At 36.2% G+C, this 21922-nt stretch overlaps 1 protein-coding gene across 5 annotated transcripts in view; it reads left to right on the top strand.

Moving 5' to 3' along the window:
• The window catches only part of NOX4 (NADPH oxidase 4), a 167301-nt gene extending 152180 nt beyond the window's left edge, over positions 1-15121 (top strand). For all 5 annotated transcript variants that reach the window (XM_055320778.1, XM_055320777.1, XM_055320776.1 and 2 more), the window contains one exon: positions 7555-15121. In XM_055320778.1, coding sequence (XP_055176753.1) covers positions 7555-7675 — 121 coding nt within the window. In that variant the 3' untranslated portion in view covers positions 7676-15121. The remainder of the gene's footprint in view (positions 1-7554) is intronic.
• Positions 15122-21922: the final 6801 nt, after the last annotated feature.

Raw genomic sequence — 21922 nt, 5'->3', positions numbered from 1 at the left:
CTCTTTTAAATTCAGAAAATGAATTGTGTAATGGTATGATCAAGGAAAGTGAAGGAGCTTTTGAAGTCACCCTGCTTTCATCATTATTTTACAAGTGAAGAAGCTAGGAGTCAAAAGATAATGATTTATCTCAAGCTCTGGTTAATGAGTCCAATTCAGAATAAACCCTCTCTTCTGACTATAAAGTTCAATGTGCTTTATTTACAGCAGAGCATGGTCGCAAGTAGAATAGCAATTTTATTTTACCATGTCCCTCTTGAGGACAGTGAAATGTTCCAAGCAACCATCATGTTCACCATGTATATTACAGCAGAATGTTAACTCCCATATACTAAAAGTGTATACTAATTTTTCAAAAACATAAAAAGATTTTGTAAATATTATTTTGTAAGTCACTCAGTATTTACTAAGATGACAGGACATTTTTTATTATACTAAACCAAAGCCTATTTTCCTATTATTTATAATAAAAATATATCAGATCATAAATTAATCAAATTTATGCATTGTACAAAGGAGAAATAAAGGATTAAGTTTATGTGGTCTGTGGAGTAGAGAACTATTATGCTGGGATTGGATGAAATGTCTGAGACCATGTCTACATTCTCCTTCCTTATGGTGTTTTAAAATAATATGGATTAAGAATACATAGGTTTGCTGTCTAACATTTGATCTGTGTCCCTCAGGCAAGTCATTCAAACTTTCTGGGTCTGTATTGCAAGAAGTGAACAAGCTGTCATAATTATAAGATCCCAAACTTACAAATCTGCATGAAAAAAATTGGCATAATAGGAAAACATGCACAAATATATTGAGCATTTATCGGACTAGTTCCCAACATCTGACCCCAAACAACATTCTCTGTATAGCATCTATTTCTTCCCATATCAGCAAAGTTTTTGTAAATAAATCTCTAGATGATTGTTGGATTGCAGCAACCTAATGCAAATTTAGTGCAAATGGGTTGCAGGGATTAAGTGTAGATCTTGAAAAAGTTACAAGATCTCATTGTTAGTAAAAAGAACATTGTAGAACTCCTCAAATTACATAGAAATCTGCTGGAGTTAGATTAGTTAACAACTGAAATACAAAATGTAAAAAAAAATATATATGATATATGATATACTTTTAAAGTGATAATTTTGTTGTGAAATATTTAAGAGAAGCCTTTAGGAAGTCTGTAAAAATTGAAAAACAAACTTTATAATTGCCCTGTGAAGAACATGATGGTATCTTATTGTAATGCAATATTGACAGAAATGTATAAAAACAGGCAAAATGACTCAGTACTTTCTCATTTTCATGAAAACCACATTATGTCTTTGTTTTTTTTTTTTAATTTTTTTTCCACATTATGTTTTTTGTTTGTCTTTGGGTTTTGGTGGGATAAGCTGAATGGTTCAATTTTTTTTTTGAAGATTTAAAATTTTATTTTTTTTTTTATTTAATTTTATTTTTTAATAATAAATTTATTTTTTATTGGTGTTCAATTTGCCAACATACAGAATAACACCCAGTGCTCATCCCGTCAAGTGCCCCCCTCAGTGCCCGTCACCCATTCACCCCCACCCCCCGCCCTCCTCCCCCTCCACCACCCCTAGTTCGTTTCCCAGAGTTAGGAGTCTTTATGTTCTGTCTCCCTTTCTGATATTTCCTACCCATTTCTTCTCCCTTCCCTTCTATTCCCTTTCACTAATTTTTATATTCCCTAAATGAATGAGACCATATAATGTTTGTCCTTCTCCGATTGACTTACTTCACTCAGCATAATACCCTCCAGTTCCATCCACTTCGAAGCAAATGGTGGGTATTTGTCGTTTCTAATGGCTGAGTAATATTCCATTGTATACATAAACCACATCTTCTTTATCCATTCATCTTTCGATGGACACCGAGGCTCCTTCCACAGTTTGGCTATTGTGGACATGGCTGCTAGAAACATCGGGGTGCAGGTGTCCCGGCGTTTCATTGCATCTGAATCTTTGGGGGTAAATCCCTAACAGTGCAATTGCGGGGTCGTAGGGCAGGTCTATTTTTAACTCTTTGAGGAACCTCCACACAGTTTTCCAGAGTGGCTGCGCCAGTTCACATTCCCACCAACAGTGTAAGAGGGTTCCCCTTTCTCCACATCCCCTCCAACATTTGTGGTTTCCTGCCTTGTTAATTTTCCCCATTCTCACTGGTGTGAGGTGGGATCTCATTGTGGTTTTGATTTGTATTTCCCTGATGGCAAGTGATGCAGAGCATTGATTTAAGTAACCTAGTGTGTCTGGATCTGGTTTTAATAGTAATCTAAATTTTATAAAGTAAAATTTATTTTTGCACTACTTTATTTTCTTCCTTCTCACTTTGGGTTTAATTGGGGTTTATTTTGGTAGTTTCTTAAGATAGAACCTTGTATCATTGATTTCAGTCCCTTGTTCTTTTCTAATAAAAGTGTTCAATTCTATAAATTCCCCTCCCAACACTTTAGCTACATTATACAAATGTTGATCTGTTTTAATTTTTATACACTTCAAAGTATTTTTAAGCTTCAGTGTGATTTCTTCTCTGACCCATTGGTTGTTTTAGAAGTGTGTTGTTTAATTTCCAAACATGTGGGGCTTTTACAGATATCTTTTTGGTTTTGATTTCTAGTTCAATATTGGGTTCTTTTGAGAAAATATACTCTGTGATTTCAATCCTTTATAATTTATTGAGACTGTTTTACTGCCCAGAATATGGTCTGTCTTCATGAATGTTCCACATGCACTTGAAAAGAATTTGTATTCCATTGTTTGGGAATAGAGCACACTATAAATAACAATTAGTTCCAATTGCTTGATAGTGGCATTCAGGTCTTTAGTACGCTTATGATTTTTCTCTTTGTTCTGTCAATTACAGATAGAAGAGCATTGGAATAGTCAACTGTATTATTGATTTATCTGTCTTTACAGTCCTATTAGTTTTTGTTTCATGTATATTGGAGTATTTTAGTTGGAGGATTTAGTTGTGTTTAAACTATTTCACTTTATTATATTTATCCATTACAAAACATACTACATTTTATTATTTCATGGAGCAAAAAATATTGGATTTTTTTCTAGCTTCATTGAGATACAACTAACATAATATTGCATAAGTTTAATATGTACAATGTAATGATTTGATATATGAATATATATATTGTGAAAGGACTACCCAGTCATCACCTCACATAATTACAATTTCTGTGTGTGTCTGTGTGTGTGGAGAGAACTTTTAAGATCTACTCTCTTAGCACCTTTACACCTTATACAACACAGTATTGTTAACTATAGTCACCATGCTGTGCATTACATTCCCAGAACTTACTCTTCTTATAATTAGAAGTTTATAATTCTTTTCAACCTTCACTCATTCGCCACCTCTCCCACCTGGCCCTGGCAACCACCAGTCTGTTCTCTGTTTTTATGAGTTTGGGTTTTGGGGGGAGTTTTCTGATTCTACATATAGATGAGAGTATACAATATTTATCTTTCTTTGTCTGATTTTATCACTTAGCACAAAATCCAGCCCCTTATCAGATACATAGTTTGCAAATATTTTTCCCATTCCATAGGCTATCTTTTCATTTTGTTGATCATTTCTTGTGCTGTACAGAAACTTTTTAATTTGATAGAGTCCCACATGTTTATTTCTGCTGTTATTGCTTATGCTTTTGGTGACATATCCATTACATTAATGCCAAGCCTAATGTCAAGGAGCTTTTTCCCTATGTTCTTTTCTAGGAGTTTGATGGTTTCAGATCTTACATTTAGGTCTTTAATTCTTCCCAAGTTAATTTTTGTGAGTGGTGTGAAATGGGGGTTCAGTTTCATTTTATGCATGAAAATATCCAGTTTTCCCAGCACCATTTATTGAAGAGATTATATTTTTCTCGTTGAGTATTCTTGGCTTCCTTTGGTTGGGTTTAAATCTGGCAGTTTACTATTGCTCTTTCTTTCTTTCTTTCTTTCTTTCTTTCTTTCTTTCTTTCTTTCTTTCTTCTTTCTTTCCCTTCTTTTAGATTGAGTACATCTATGATTCTGTTTTTTTTCTCTTTTATTGGCATATTAGCCATACTTCTCTGTTTGTCTATTTGCTTTTAGTGATTTCTTTAAGGCATTGGTTCCCAAACTGCATTCCTTGGACCAGCATCACCAGGAGCTTGTTAGAAAAGCAAATTCTTGAGCCCTATCCAATATTTCTAGTATCAGAAGCTCTAGGGATGGTCTGTGGACCAGATGGTCTATGGTCTGTGAAGTCCCTCAAGTAATTCTGAGGAAGCTAAAATCAGAGAAACATTGTTCTCAGTTTAGAGTGAACATCATTAGCTTATCACAGTGTACTCCAAATAATGTTATACCACTTTCTGTACTTCCACTCCCCCTGCGTCTCCTTGGCCGTTATTCTTATTCTTTCTTTTCCATATACTATATACTTCATGATGCACTGTGATTCCATTTGTTTTAGGCACCAGTAATAATTCAAAGACATTAAAAGTTAGACAAAATACAGATTATATTTATTCACAGATTTACCATTTTTGTGCTCTTCATTTTTCTGGGTGAACTCAAGTTTACATCTGATTTCATTCTCCTTCCTGAAGAATTTCCTTTAATATACTTTATAGTACTGGCTTGCTGGTGATGAATTCTCTCCTCTTTTGTTTGCTAAGCTTATATTCCATCCTCAGTTTTGAAAGTGGTTTTTGTTTAGTGTAGAATTTGCTTGGTACAGCATAGTTGAATTTTCTCTTGTCTTTCAGCACTTTGAAGATGTTACTTCATTGCCTCCTGACATGCATAGTTTTTGATGAGAACTCCGTCTTTCATCTTCTGTTTATTATTTGTAACGTGTCTTTTTCTGCCCTCCTCTGGCTGTTTTTATGTTTTTCTCTTTGTCACTGGTTTTCAGTTTTATTGTAAGTTGACTTACATGGTTTTCTTTGTGTGTATTCTCCTTGGGATTCATTAGACCCTTGGATCTATGTATTTGTTTTCATCAGATTTTCGGAAAAACTGGCAACTATTTATTAACTGTTTTTTTCTCTTTTCCTTTATCTTCTCACGTGTTGGGACTAGAATTGCATCTATCTTTGACTAGTTGATTTAGTGTTGATTAGATAGACTAGTTGATTTAGCCTCTGTTCATTTTTTTTCCCCTGATTTTTGTAGTCTGTGTGATCCATTTGGATAGATTGTAGTGCCAGGTCTTTAAGTTTAATTATCTTTTCTTCTGCAGTGCCTATTTTTCTATTAACCTATCAGTATACTTATAATTTTAAAGGTTGCATTGATCACTAGAATTTCCATTTAGGCCTTGAAAAAATCTTCTATTTCTCTTCTCACCATGTTGATGCTTGCTTTTGAACATAATGAAGTATGTTTCTCATCACTGTTTCAAGAAAATGTTTGATAATGGGCTAAATTTATTTTCTCAAAACTCAAGAGGCTGGAAGTCTAATATCAAGAGGCTAGCAGGGTCAATTTCTTCTGAGACCTTCCTCCTTGGCTTACAAATGACTACTTTCTTGCTGTCTCTTCATATGATCTTTTTGAGCATGTGCATTCTCTCATGTTTCTTCATGTATCCAGTTTCTTCTCATAAAGATATTATTCAGATTGGAATAGGATCCACTCTAAAGCTTTAACTTAATTACATCATTAAAGCTTTTCTCTCCAAATACAACTATATTCTGAAGTACTGGGGGTTTGATTTTCAACATAACAAATTTAGAGGGGACATAGTTCAGCCCATAACATTCCCAGTTATGGTTTATAAAATTCTTGTTAATTTCTTACTGAATACTGTAAATTTTGAAGTTGAGATGTTACATGCCAAATTTTTATCTTCTCTTTTCAATATTGTTGGACTTGTTTCTAGCATGCAGTTTGTGACTTAGGTTCAGTTTGATCTTTCTTAAGTATAGATCCAGAGCACCTTCATTCTAAGGCTAATTTTACCAACATCCACCCCCCTCTTGCAAGTAAGGTGATAACTTTCTAGAACACTACCCATTGCCCACGTATGATATATAGATCTTTCCGTTCTGGCTTGTGGGAATATGAATTATTCACAACCTTGTGTCAACTCAGAATTGTTTGCCTTACTGCTCCCTGCTAGTTCCTTATCCAGATTCATGTAGTTTCCTCTCACACATGAGCAAATCAGTACTCAGCCAAAGACTTGAGGATACAGCCCTACAGATTTCCAAAGCTTCCTTCTGTGGGTCTCTCTTACCTTCCACAAATTCTGGAATTTGTCGCCTGATGTCCTCCATGAATTCCATTCTTTGTCTCTTCAACTCAGTGAGACCCTCAATCTTGGCTTGAGTTTCTCTGTGCTGCATCCTGTAGATTGCCTCCAGGCCATAAGCAGAGACAGTTGCTGAACTCACCTCGGTTTTTTCTGTTTTTCTTAGGAATCTAGTCCCCACTACTCCATCATGGCTGCAAGTAAAAATTCTATTTTTGTAGTTCTTTGTTTCATTTTCTTTTTTTTTTTAAGATTGTATTTATTTATTCATAAGAGACATAGAAAGAGGCAGAGACATGGGCAGAGGGAGAAGCAGGCTCTGCGTAGGGAGCCCGAGGTGGGACTTGATCCCAGGACCCTGGGATCACAACCTGAGCCAAAGACAGCCACTCAACCACTAAGGCACCGAGGTGTCCCTCTTTGTTTCATTTTTCAAGGTGAAAAGTTTTAGTAAAATCATTTTTTAGGTATTTATTATAAAATCTTAGTACCCATTTAAATGGATTTACTGGATTTTTTTTCTGTACCACTTATTCTCAGATAAGATAATGAGGACAAACTATACTTTATCCAAGATATGATATGAATTGTTAGTCATTTTGGTATTCTAGAAGAATTCAATGCAAATAACAAACTTAGGAGGAAGATTGATGTGAAATACTAGTCATTTTCTGGTATTTATTTAGTCTGTTTGTTAGGGATATGTATAATTTATATACTAAAATTTTATGTTAGCAAACAATAAAACATGCTTGGCATTTGGTGCAGTATTTACAGTGCATAAATAAAAAAGAAAATGCATACAGATTAATATGCTTTTGTTTCAACATGGATATAAATTAGTTACTTAAAATTATCCTTTCAAATTGGTAGTAGCTTTTCTTTCTCTTATTCATCACTGCCCATGCCAATTCAAGGGATCTTTAGAAAAATGCATATACAACATCTAGTAAGAGAAGACTGACATGATCCAGTATGGATGGACATCTATCCACTGCTGCAATTTGATTTCTGCATGTAATGGAAAGGCTAAGGGCAGACTGCTCACTTTCTGTCTGATGATAAGCAAATCTGTGCTCCTAGTTACATTCCTTGAATTATCCTGAATTCTTGCAGGGAAAGCATGAAGTACTTCATGGTGATCACTTACATTTGGAAATAATTGGGAAATTAATTCAGCATGCAAAGCAGCAAGAAATGAACTTTGTTAATACCTGAACCGTGCTCCTGACACATCTTGTTATGTTCTGTCTAATTTTCCACCTGATTTTCCATTTTCTCCCTCTCTCTTACCAGGAAAACTGTTGGTGTTTTCTGCTGCGGACCCAATTCAATTTCTAAGACTCTTCACAAACTGAGTAACCGAAACAACTCATATGGGACAAGATTTGAATACAATAAAGAATCTTTCAGCTGAAAGCCTTTGAGAAGAATCAGGACTCTAAACCAGGAATGAGTGCAATTTCTAAGACTTTGAAGCTCAGCTGAATCAAGTAGCTGTGTCATGCCAAAGAGTAGCAAGGTTTTCTTATTTATGATTATTTAAAAATGGAAATGCAGAGGATATGGCAGGATGACAGGTCACATTACATGTTTAATCTGGAAACCAAAGAGGCCCTGAAGAGTAGTTGCTGTGATGATTCACTTTTCAGTGCTCAAATGAAAAGAAAACTATTTGATGCACACTGTTGATTTTTATGGACGATTCAAGAACTCCCTAGCGAGGCACTGCACTTGCTCACTGTGAGGCTGATAGCCTTGGTCCTCTTTAAATTGTTTTTGGTTGAACAAATACAAGATTGAATGAAATTAAAAATGCATTGAAACTCAGATTACATTTTCTACATGAGTATAAACAGAATAGCTTTGATTTAGAAAAAGCTCCAGGCAAATATAGTAGATGTTTGAAGATATAGCACAGGACTCTGTATTAATACGGGTACTTTGTGTCTCCTCTTCCTCACTACTGATGCTAATACCTCTATTTGATGTCTGTGGACTTCATGCTGAATGAACTTTTGTAGATGTTGATAGAGTATTTTTATATTTATCTTTCTTCCTTTTTCCTCTCTCTATGGAAATCTGCCCTCCTTTGCATGCATCAGACACAATGATTTAATCGATCCTTTTCATCTGCAGTTTACTTAATCTATTACTGTTGGATAGTAATGAAGAAAATATCATTACTGTAAATCATAAAGGAATGTATAGACTAAATAACTTTTTTCCTTTGTCAGTATTTTGGCCTCTGTTATTTTTATTTACTTTTCCCCCCAGCATAGATTCTTATTTTTAGACCCTTAAGGTACTTTGTTTAATTTGCACTTTGAGACAGAAGAACATTGTGTCTCTCAGTGGTCACTGAGTCATAAGATGTCTTTCTTTTGTCACACATTGGTTTCTACTGGAGCCCATTGAAAGTGCAATCACATTCCTGAACAGTAACAACCAAAAAACCTGCCCGTACTTTGCTTTCTACACAAGAGAAAATATTTCATTAATTATTTGAATTTAAGTTCAGAATCAAGAATAGTATTTGTTGCAGCATTTGGTATTCTGGGTCTTGATGGGAAATTATTGAGTTTAAAGTCACTGTTCGGACTATACTGCATGATCCTATCAGTTTATGCTCATTAGCCATTATATTCTTGGCTCAGGGGATGACTCTACTTCCCTACTTACGAATTAAGTTATTTTTGCAGTATAGTGATTTTGTTTTGTAGACATCGCTCATTTGCTATCAATTATAGCACATTGCTGAAATAAGCAAAATGACTTACCTTGCCTTTGTTAAAATTTTGTGTGGTTTAACAGAACGTGATAGATGCTACTGTCATTTTTTTTCTCTGATTCACCAGTAACAACCAAGCAGGGAAACCGTCTAGCATTGAATAGCTATTAATATATTACTTACAGATATTTCTTCCTTCCCTTGGAATTCTTTCTTATTCTTTCTGTGGAAGGAAGGCAAGTCAGAAAAAGATATGGGAAATGTGCAATGTTCCTACAGATTTAGCTCTAAAGGCATATTTGATAACCAGTACATCTTGGCAACACTATCTAAATTAAAAAGAATTATCATAAAAACATATAACAGAAAGAACTAGTAAAAAGAAGTTTGAGGTAATACAGGCTTGATGTGCAATACTCTTTACTGATCATAGTTTATGTATGTAATTGTATGAATACACCTAATTTCAGTAAAAGAGGTGGAAGGTTTTTCAAAAAAAGAAACATCTTTATGGGTAGGTCTGCTATTCTTGATGAGCATCCTTGTTCCTTTAAAATTCTAGTTGATGATCAAACATGAAGTGTTAAATATAGAAAATTTTTGCTTCTGTAGGTAGTAATAAAATTAGATTTTCATCATGCATGTAGAAGAGAGTTTTGTTTTGTTTTGAGGGATTTTTTTTTTCTCCTCTGGGGCTACGTCTTGTCATATAGGTCTTAAAACAGTTATGTCAGTGGTGATAAATATTAAAATTGAAATGATATCTTTGAGATCTCTATAAGCACACTTTACCTTTGCAACAAATATAGCAGGCAGTGTTTTTTCACAAGATGATCCAAGTTGAAGAAACATAATTTGTTTGCATGTACACTAGCATGAGCAGCCTCAGGGGTTTGAATTCTGCAACTCTGGATGTCACTGGCCAATGGTATGACTGTGGCAAGTTGTTCCCACTCTGGGATTAAGATTTCTCATTTGGACTAGATTAGTAGTTATTAATCTTTTCTGGGTAATGTATCCTTTTGAGAACCTGATTAAAAGTGAAGATAAATGACATTGATACAAAATATTACAGTTTTGGGAAGCCCACAAATAATCTCCAAAAGCAAGGACCCCAATTTAAGAACCTCTAAACAAAATAATCCATCACTACAGGTCTTTCTACCTATACTTTTTTGTGTGATGTTTTTTTTTTTTGCAAGAAACTATCTATTTTTATAAGATTATAGTAGGAAATTAGCTCTCTGGACAAAGGAAAGGAAATTCTCTTTATATGCCCTCAAACAGAATCCAGCAGAACATTCCCTGGGTTTTTAATCTTTTCAGGTGTCCTGCTTTATGCAAGGGAAGGCTGTGATTTTACATATCCATAATAATAAAAGACTCAGATTCATATACATACATACACACACACATACACACACACATACATATTCAGGGCTTACTTTTTTTTTCTTTTTTTTAAGTCAGGTTAAAAATGAAATGGTAGTTTTTTGTTTTTTTGTTTTTTTCATTTAGTGATTTAAAATGCCAGCTGGGTGATTGTGATAATAGAAGCACTTAAAGCAAAAAATAAAAGAAATATAGACAAAGCATAGGCTGAAATGATTTAATTTCTATATCCAAGTTACTTATGACTCCCCAAATCAGTGTTTATTTGGAGCACTCACAGCAGGTAATAGACTTAAATGATACGGCATTGTTAAAGAGGCTGGCTGGAAGCCAATGGGCCATTGTCATCAACAGATAATGTTAGTGCTAAAGAATGTCTATGATGTTAAAGAGAAAAAAAACTTAAAAAAATATTTTTCCCTTAAGGTTAGCTCAGCTAATCTGTGGTGTTGTTTTTAAACAAACTGGTGAGACATTTTTAAATGCTGCTTATTGATAAACATTTCCTTTTTGTGTGCTGTCCAGGATATTTTCATACCCAGTAATGTTATAGGAACATAAAAGTCTGAAGTTAGGAGTAGTACTTTTATTTTGTGGTCTACAAAACCAAGGCATAAAGGGAAATGGTATCTTGCTCCATCATCTGCTGGGTGAAGTGTATGGCACAGGGAATGCATAGTAATATTGTAGTAACGTATGGTGACAGGTAGTGACTGCACTCATTGTGGTGGGGGATAAAAAGTCTTCTTTGAGTTTGTCACAGAGCTGAAACTGGGGTTCAGCCTTCCTCACCTCTGCTACTGAAAGATGCTCTCCCCCTCCTCATGACATACATATCTAATAAGATGTATCTGGTTCTGTTAGTTTGAGTCTCCCTGTAAACTCTATTTAGTGCAAGGTGGAAAATAAGGTAGTATGTCTTAACTCCAGATTCAGGTGCAGAAAATCACACTCTTCTTCCCTATGTATCTTCTGATTCTAAATGTAAGTCTTCTATATTTTGCCAATTAGTACCTATTTCCAGAAATCAGTTTTAAAATATGGCAATCATGCCAAAGGGATTATGTTCTCCAGAACTTTGAAGAAATATGTCATAGTATGGTTTCTAGGAAAAACTAATATTTAATTTTAAATTTAGATTTATAAACAGAAGTCATAACTTCCCAGCTTTCTAACCATCCAGGGAAATGTTATTAACACAGATGATTATTATTCTCTACTCATATGACCATTATGTTCAGGAGAAAAGAAGCAGCTTTTTGTTAACTAGAGAGACAGGAAATAAATGAAACCAAGCATAATGAGCATTTACTTCAACCAGCGCAGAACAATGAGAACTCTCTGTCTCCTTCTGTCTAAATCCCCACTCCATTACCCCAGCTTCTTTATCCCATACTGTGGTATTCTCAAAGGACAAAGTTGCGAAAGCTAGCTGGATGAAGTTTTCCAAACCAAAGAAGCAGAAGACTTCAAATACTTAGCAAAGAAGGGTCCATTAAAAGAGAAAGAGAAAAATGGCCATGCCAGTCACTTAAAATTAGCAAAAAGTTAAGTAATGTTGTTTTAAAACAGAGACCAGAAAGTTTTTTGAAGTGAATATGCAGAATGTTTAGTTTCTCTTATAAAAAAAAAATTATGGCCCTGTTGATAAAATCTAGAAGTGGATTTCTTATTTTACAACATAAAATAACACAACAATAATCTTACTGCAGTGTTAAGCAGCATTTTTATTGGTAAGGGCAAGAAATGCTTCAGAAGAGCAAAACTACGAAGGAAAAAAAAAGGAGTCAAGGAAAGAAAAATTATTGAACACATCAGAACGTGATGATGCTTTTCTTTTCAGAACTTGATAGATGTTCAAGTGTGGCAGAGCTGGCTATTACTGTGGTTTGAGAAAATGTAGAAGGATGTAATGTTTGGTTTGTTTCTAGGGGTCCTTTCACATTTACATTGCGATTAGAATTTTAGCAGAAGCGTTACCTTTGATCAGAGTTATATCTGGCTTCTAGGAGAATTAGAGCTTTCATGAGCTGCTGGTTGACCTGGAGACAACCCTGCCGTTTAGACGAGAACCAGCATTATGTAAATGTGCTAATATATGTAGCAATAAAAAAAAAAAAAACGGAGTCTGCCATGCATTTTTTCAGCTGCATACACTGCACATTAAAATTCTGTCACTGCAAGGTCATATTTCTCTGCTCTTATCCTTCCACCCATTGAATGAACCCTTCTTCATAAATGCAGACACTGAGCAACAGAAGTTCTGTCTTGTATTGTAACAGTGTATCTGTTCACCTGCACATTCATTTAAAACTAGTTATCAATTAGGATGATTATATAATTCATTTTAGTGGTGAGAAATCTCCACAATGTACAAAATGGGGGGGCCTTGATTATCTGCTAAAAAATACATGGCAGCCAACACATTAGGGAGAAAACACTTCCATCTTCTAGGTGTTCCCCTCCAACCAACTCTTAAAAGAATGTAAAATACCTTATTACCACATATATGTCAGAATGTGACCTGGGTTGTACTCCACATTCTGTGACTTGATGTACTTACTGCACAGTTTATTCTTGATTCCCAGGGACTGGCTAGTTTAGGAAAAATCTAGCTCTCAAGTCAGCTTAGCATCTTTAACCACATAGCTAGGTGCTCACCAGGTGCAATTATGTCCTTGTTTTAAAGATGGTCGCCATTTGCTTACCAAATGGCATTGACAGGGACCTTTCTTTCATTTTTTTCTCTTCACATTAAAATTTGATTCATATTCAGAGTTGGGAAAAGTAGAAATTGCTTTCAAAAGTAATGATTGATTGAAGTTCTGTTTACCCTGAGAGTGCCAGGGTCATCATTTTGTCCAGCTACCTTTAGTGTGTAGAGTAGACAGGCCCTAGGTTAGAAATCCAGAGATGTGTAGCCTTTGCCCCTGAAGAGTGTAAGGCTATGAACATAAAAATGTGTGATTTCTACCTCTGCTTGCATGCCTTTTATTGGGATGTAGTGGAGCAAGCATGTGGGGAAGAAGAGGGGAAAACTTGCTGAGGAAGAGAAATTCCCTGGGTAAATCAACCTTAGTAAATTTTTTGATAACATAGCAAAAACCAAACACTGCTCTGAGGAAGTATAAGCATAGGCTTTTATGAGTCACAGTCCATTGTACCTGAAAGGCTTAGAGTTTAATTATGTTTTCTGGGCAAGTAGAGAAATACCCACAAGCAAATAAGCATCACTATCTATCTTTGTTTTTCTGAGATTCCCATAAACATTTGCCTGTTATATTCAATATAGCTGCCTTCTGGATTCCTCTTCACTAATTTTGATCAGGCCCAATGTGGCTAGAGATGGTTGTATTGATCTATGACAGTCAAGCTAGGAATTGCCAGACGGTGATATAAGTTATCCTACTTTCTTAAGGTTTGATGGAGGAAAAAGCAGCTATTTATGAGACATCCTACTGAATTAAAACCAAGGCCTATATCTTAAAACTAGAAATAATTCTATAGAGAGAAAAACAGCACTTCACTGTAGCTATTTTTTTCCTAGATGAAATAAAATTAATCTTTTTTAAAACTGTTACCAAAGATACTTCACACTATGTATCTTCATCAAAGCTGTGTTATTTTGTAGATATTTGTATTTAAATTGTGTGTGTGTGTGTGTGTGTGTGTGTGTGAGAGAGAGAGAGAGAGAAAGTAAATTGCCTGAATGAAAATGACATTCTGCAATAATGTGTAATGACACTTTCTAGCTTTCATAATAAGCATTCAGTGGTGGCAGGTATGCAATTGGAGGAAGCATAGTTCTATCAAAATAGAGATGCTCAGCAATCCAAGTGTGGCATTTGATTCTTGTCTGGCTAAATGGAGGTGTGAGTTTATACCTTGCTAGAGAGGAAGCACTAACCCGGAGTCAATACTTGCAAAGATTTGCAAAAAAATATAGAGAGAGTTATTTTTTAATGTAATTTTATTATTGTAAAGACATGGTATGTTTGTAGAAAACCTTTATTGTTTTAGAACATGGCACAGTGTTCAAAAGCTAAACAGAGAAAGATTGGACAAATATACTTAAAATCCCTCTCATTATAAACTAATTGTGGAGATACCTGGGTGGCTCAGTGGTTGAGCATCTGCCTTTAGTTCAGGGTATGGTCCTGGGATCCTGGGATCGAGTCCCACATCAGGCTCCCCACATGGAGCCTGCTTCTCTCTCTGCCTGTGTCTGCCTCTCTCTGTGTCTCTCATGAATAAATAAATAAAATCTTAAATTTTTTTAAAAAAAATAAACGAGTTGTGTATCTTTGGCAGTTATAATCAAGAATTTTCTCCAGGATTTTTTTACAACAGGTTAATGTTATTTTCTCCAGGATTTTTAGAACAGATTAGTGTTCTTTTCATCCTAATGAAAGAACCAATGATCACACTAGTCTTACTTGTGAAGATATTAAATAAGCAATATTTAAGAAATGTTCCTTTGAAGCATTAAAAGTGGTCTGATTCCAAACTTCTCAACTCTTGTAACTTTCATTTTGTCTGATGTATAATTGGGAAATATAGAATGCTAATATCTAAATTTAATATGCTGGGTTTGGGATTTTGGTTTTATTTGGGGGTTGGTGTTTTTTATTTTGGTATTATTCTTATGTACATCTCCTAATCGTGCCTGTTAAAACATTGAAATATTTATACAATTTAAAGATGTCAAAATCATATTTTTTTCTGCATAGAAAATTAATAAAATATAATATGTTCATCATGAAGTCTAAATGTTGAACTTTTATACTTTATCACTGAGGATTTCAGTTTTACCCAACCATTGCGTTTGCTTTAAATATTTACAACCATATAGTCATTCCGGCTCAAAGACCTTTGTTTGCAGTATTCCCCTTTATCTGTGGTTTTGCTTTCTGTGGCTTTAGCTTCAGTTCCACGCAGTCAACTGTGCTCTGGAAGCAGATGATCCTCCTTCTGAAGTATGATCAGGAGGTCAATACCTAGTAGCGGGTGTAACGCTACGTCAAGATGCCTGCATTATTCCCCTTACTTCTTTTCCTCATGTGAGCATGAGTACAGTACAATAAGATATTTTGAGAGAGGGCAGCCCAGGTGGCTCAGCGGTTTAGCGCCACCTTCAGCCCAGGGCCTGATCCTGGGGTCCCAGAATCGAGTCCCGTGTCAGGCTTTCTGCATAGAGCCTGCTTCTCCCCCTGCCTGTGTCTCTGCCTCTCTCTCTCTCTCTCTCTCACTCTCTCTCTCTCTCTCTGTGTGTCTCTCATGAATAAATAAAATCTTAAAAAAAAAGATATTTTTGAGAGAGAAAGACCACATTGATATAACTCTTGTTATGGTATATCATTATAATTGTTCTATTTTATTATCAATTATTGTTTTTAATCTCTTACTGTGCCTAGTTTATAAAATATACATTACCATAGATATGTATATATACGGGAAAAAATGCAGTATACCTAGGGTTCAGTACTGTCTGTAGTACTATCAGTACTATCTCAGGCATCCACTGAGGAACTTGAAATATATCCCCTGTGGATAAGGGGGTATTTTCTCCAACATATTACCATCTCCCTCTTTAGAAATCTGTGAATTACACAAAATAAAGAACACTAAGAGAATAACTCACATGTGACATTTACATAGGTGGGATATGTGCCATTTGCCATAAGCTCTTAGAGACACACACCTGTGTTCCAGCACCATCTGAAAGCTAGTTGTGTGATTTCCCCCATCAGAATAATGCAGAATAAGATTCATTCCATGTTGTGTTTCTGTGATGGTGATGAACCTATAATTTGATAGTGGACAGGATGAGTGAAAATGCTTCAGTATAGATGATTGTGGTCACTTTTAGATCCTTAGATATGCTTCACAAGGTATACAGAATTGGAAAGCCTTTTTGTATCAGCACAGTGAAGAGGTATTTGCTTCAGAGTAAAACATGTTACACTATCCATGTTTATAAATATATGTTCTTTGTATTATTATTGTTGTTTTCTCTAATCTAAAAGTCATTCCTGGGTCAATTCAGATGCTACCGTGCTCTAATCTTACAGCTTTTATAGGTGGTGCCTTGTTTGTAGAGTTTAAGCAGGTTACTTCACTATGTGATACTGCATTATTCTCAATTCCTACCACACTGCAGTCCTTCAAGTGATTCATTTTCAAAGAATCTTCTTTCCTAGGATTGTGTCTTGCCTCCTGTATTTTGCCAGGTTGTCATGCATTCTGTCGTGGGCATTTCAATAGGTCAAGTTCAAATGCATTTAAAGGCAAGATTAGCAGTTACGTGCTTGCATTCCCTATGTGCATTATTTGCTTTGTGTCACAATGGGGTCATGAGTGCATGCTTTAATAGCATTAGTGTTGTAAAATTACTCAGCAGCAGCAGCCAGTGAGGAAAAACCACAAAAGATAATTGGGGAAAAAAATGTTTTGGGGGTATGCAAATGAAGGAGACTTTGCTGTCAATCTCAATCCTGAAGATTAGAAATTCCTCCCTTTATTCATATTGATTACCCTGCTGTCAGGAATGTGTTTGCCAGAGCTCAAAAAATATGAAAATGTGTGACAGTAAAAGTTCCTCATCAGACTTTTTATTAGGCAATGAAATCTATAAGAAATCTTTTTAAGGGGCTTGTGTTACAGATGCCCTGTTTTCATCTTGCTGATAAATGTGTCATCAACTTGCTTACATTTAGATGTAAGCAAACATCTAAAACTTGGTTTTGCATTTCAGATAGAGACCCAAGGTAGTGTGCAAGAAAAAAAAAAACAAACAAAAACAACAACAACAACAAAAAAACTCCTTTGACTTAGAGTGACTGTTAATTGTGACAGATTTCAAAGTCACCTTGCATGCATTTTGACAAGGTGAGTTCTGAAATTAAATTTCCAGTTTGTTCTGACAAAAGACTTTGGTGGGAGGTTTTGATTACTAAACAAATTCAGACTTCAAGTTTTTGTAATAGCTGTCTGTTTGCCTGAGGTTTCTTTTATGGTGGTGGTGAGAAGTAGTTAATTATTTATTTTTAAATCCCGGATGGCATGCTTGGGTGGTGGGGGCGGCTGGGGGGAACATTTGGTCTTTCAAAGCAGATGAAAACAATATGTCTAGTAATGTGTTACAACTGTGTGGGCTTTGGGAAGCTTGCCTTTTGGAGCTTTTGGCCTCTACCCTTTAACACCTACCTGTCAGTAACAGGAAGGGTGCTCCAAAGTCCATCGGTGGGCAGACAGCCCTGGGAGCCACAGCGGTGATCTGAAACTGTTCTATGACCCAGCTTCTCTTTTCCATTGTCTAATATAGACTCCATTCTTTACCTGTTTTCTTAAAACCAGCTTTTTTTTTTTTAAAGATTTTATTTATTTAACATGAAAGACACAGAGAGAGAGAGAGAGGCAGAGGCACAGGCAGAGGGAGAAGCAGGTTCCATGCAGGGAGCCCGATGCGGGACTCGATCCCAGGACTCCAGGATCATGCCCTGGGCCGAAGGCAGGCACTAAACCGCCGAGCCACCGGGGCTGCCCCCTTTTTTTTTTTTTAAGATTTTATTTATTCATGAGAGACAGAGAGAGAAGCAGGGACACAGGCAGAGAGAGAGAAGAGATTCCATGCAGGGAGCCCGATGTGGGACTCAGTCCCAGGACCCTGGGATCAGGACCTAAGCGGAAGGCAGACGCTCAACCACTGAGCCACCCTGGTGCCCCCCTTGAAACCAGCTTTGACCTGGAACCTTTACCAGGACTCTCAAGCATGTCCTTTTAATTTTTTTTTTCCTGTTGTTTCCAAACCCAGCTAGAGATCTTAGAACTGCCCCACCCCACCCAGTCCTACAGCCTATTTGTTTATGTCTTTGGGTTAACCTAGGCTCTGCTTCTGTTTTCCATTCAACTCCTGAATTAACCTACTGTCCTTGGTTCTGAGTTTCTTTTGTCTCAGGGCTCAGAGTAGTCACTCCCCCTCTGCGCCCATGGTCACTGTCGCTGCCATTCACACACGGTATATTATAGAACTAGGTGACATTATGGTAAACTGATAGGTAGGGTTTATTTCTCTGTAAAGTGATGCTCTAGTTACAGTTGAGTCTTGTTTCTTTTGGTAGTTTTGTTTTGTGAAGATGCCACGGCACACACCAAATTAGTGAATACTAAACCATTGCTCCCATTTTAGGTTCTGTGAGCCTCTGATCACAATACTTTTACCAACGAATCAATACATAACCTTATGTGTGTTTCTTGTTTAATGCATATTGTTGATTCATCAACATTGGACACATGGCCAACAGCACTTGTAATTCATGCTTAAATGAAGCTTGTCAAACCTAGTATGTTTTCCATAAGGCACATCATAGCCATCTCGCACTTAGGAACACTAGACAGGACTTCATTACCTTTGAGGGCCATTTTAAGCAGCAAAATCACCAACAAAAAGCAGAAGCATGCAAAAAATTGTGGCACTAGATGAACCAAGGAAAGGACAGCAGTATAGGAGCTGAAGCAAGGAGGCAGGGAGATGGCACATTTTATATCAACTGGGAACATGAGCCTCAAGTGACAAATTTTTCATTGTTCTGTGCAGGTGTGCAAATGACCAGGAAAGTACAGCAAGTAGGGATTTGGGGGTTCCAGAAAAATTTAGCAAGTAGGTGACTGGCACATTAGGAATCCATGAATAACAAGGTTATTAAGGTTAATGATTTATGTCTATTTTTCCTGGATATGGCAACTGGGAAGGAAGATTCTTTGCCTTTTCATAGCTTTCATCTTTATTCTTCCCACTTATTACTGATTTTGAGCTAACTTGGAGCTTCTTCTCTGTAGGTGAGAAAAATACTTCTCCATCTTGTTCTGTTTCTCTTTTAATCCTTTTCCTTCTTCCACCTCAAAAATCAGGAGATATTAATTTGATTGGACAGATTATGGAATTTTGATTGGCTCACATTTATTAGTAGGTGTGGTTATTGTGTGTAAAACATTGTGCATACTTGGGTTCAGAAAAAAATTAACATCCAGACCTGTGACTGCTATGATTCTTAGAAGGGCCCGCTCACAAGGTTGGCCATTTGCTGGCATCTGGAAACTTCAATTTCGGGAGTGTTCCCATCACACTGACTGATAAGAGTAGCTCAATATGACTAAACTGTTGTGTAAGCAATAAGGTTTATAATGAACACTTGCTTTTCTTCTGGGAGTCAGGGATTTTGATGAATGGTAGGCACAGGGTGCCTGTGCGATCAATCCCCAATGAAAATTTTGAGTCTCTAATGAGCTTCCCTTGTAGTCAACACTTCACAAAGGTCAACGCAACTTGTTACTGGAGGGATTATGTGCATGTAGGACTCCATGAGGAGGAACTCTTGGAAGCTTGTGCGTCATTTCCTCTGGACTTTTTTCTGTTTACTGATTTTTCTTTCTGTCCTTTTGCTGTAATAAACCTTAACTGTGAGTACAACTACACCCCAAGTCCGTCGAGTCCACCTAGAGAATCACCGAACCTGTGTCATGTTGGGCACCCTGACACAACCTGTGCGCCTCTCAGCACCTTGTCTTTCACTATTCTTCTGTGGGCCGTGAGGCAAGTGGACTCGGGACCGTATCCATCCTCTCAGCTCACTTCTCCATTTTATTCTGTTCCATGCTGACCCTTAAGGCAGCCTGTCTGAAAGTTGCTGTGTTCTTTGTTGCACATCTTTTCTCTCTTTACTTTCTTTCCTCCATCCGACAGACTAATGGCAGTGAATGCCCTGGATCTGGTGTCATCCTTTACTAACAGGTGAGGGCGCCATTTGGAACTATGGCTTCTATCACGTCCTAGGCATCAGCCTAGCTTTGCCAGAGAGCTCCATATTGGGGTTAGACACTGGCCGTTGCTAAAACCACTTCTTCTCTTCTTTGCATATTGTTTATCTCGTATACAATATCTGACACACACAACGTAAGAGTACCTGACACAAAACAGAAATAATTGGCAGAGCAGGATTCAAACATCCTTTGACCACTTTTGTTAAATATTAGTAATACACTACCCACTATGCTGATACTCCTCATCTGTTTCTATTTTCTACCCATCCTCTTCTCCAACCTGTCTGCTCCCATCTTTTCCTTAGTGGGCACCGCTGTGAGGATCAACTGTTCTAAGATATGCCTTTTTCTCTTTTTTCTCTGACCTGCACTCTCCAACCTCTCTTTTTATCAAATCTCATAATTCCAACCATAACTTACAGAACAGCTTATATTTCCAGGAAAAACATACTTGACTACATCAGCCATTTTTATTACACTTTTAAAAAGTACCAGAGACCAGTTTCCCCACCATTCTTCGGTTTATTTCATACAGAAAATCACTCCACCTGAGAGGGCATTTATATATATGGTCAACATATAACACGGTGATACTAATTTGATTGCTTATCAGGTATCATATTTTTTAGTGTTACACCTTGTCAAGATGGAGGCTGATGACTTGTTTCAGTTAACCTTACAGTTTGGTGTCTTTCTGGACATACAGAATTCCAGAACTGACAATATAACACAATGGTTAAAGTTCCTTTTGGGACAGACTCCCTGAATTTTAGAGCCATAGTGTTTAAGTTAAAATCCTGCCTAATGCTAGTTCTGTTAGTTTGGGCAATTTTTTTTCATTAACTCATCTCAGCATTAGTTTTTTACCTATAGAGTAAGAATTATATGAATGAATAGAATAGATACAAAGTATTTACACAGAATAAGTGCTCAGTGCTGTTAGTAACAATAATAATTTTATTAAATAGAGAAAGATAAGTATGGGAGTCTGGAAGCAGTAGGGTAGAGCAGACAAGTGTGAATCCAAAGTCTAGTTTTGCGACTTTTGGGCAGGTCTCTGTTCCTTGGGTTTCTACTTTATTAAAATTAAGATAATATATCCACTTCAGGGTTTATATGAAAAGTAGCAATTATATAGTAATAGTGCTTAGGATTATGTCTAACATAACAGATAAAAGGTAACTGTTATGAGTATTATGGAAGAAATTAGGCCAGCCTGAAGAAATCTGGTAGTAGATTATGGATAATTAGTTACTTATTCTGTATAATGATCTTATTTATGAAAATGTGTTTTAAGATACTGCTCTGAGGTGATATTTCCATTACAATTTCATAATTATTTGCTTGCCTGACACCATTAATTGTTCATTTCTTTAATGAAGTGCACAGCCTTAGGACCTTAATCATCTTTATATTCTGGTTCCTCACAAAATATCTGATTCTCAGTAGGTTCTCAGTACCGTGCTAAATTAAATCTAGTTCTCATGCTGTTGTTATGACTAAGGAGCATACAAATAGGAAATATTGGGTATTGTTAGAGGTACTTCTAAGCATAGAAAGAATCTTAAAATAGTCCTCAGGAAACAGAAAAATGTTATTTAAAAAAACCGAAAGGAATTAGTTAATCATTTATATTATCAAAGTTTTTTTTAGCACCCACATATTCATTATTTGACTAGTTAGGGGAAAGATAGACTTCAAAATTTGAATATTAATTTTGGT

The sequence above is a fragment of the Nyctereutes procyonoides genome, unplaced genomic scaffold (assembly GCF_905146905.1).
Source record: "Nyctereutes procyonoides isolate TBG_1078 unplaced genomic scaffold, NYPRO_anot_genome, whole genome shotgun sequence".
NCBI lineage: Eukaryota > Metazoa > Chordata > Mammalia > Carnivora > Canidae > Nyctereutes > Nyctereutes procyonoides.
This window is presented reverse-complemented; position numbering and strand designations above follow the sequence as displayed.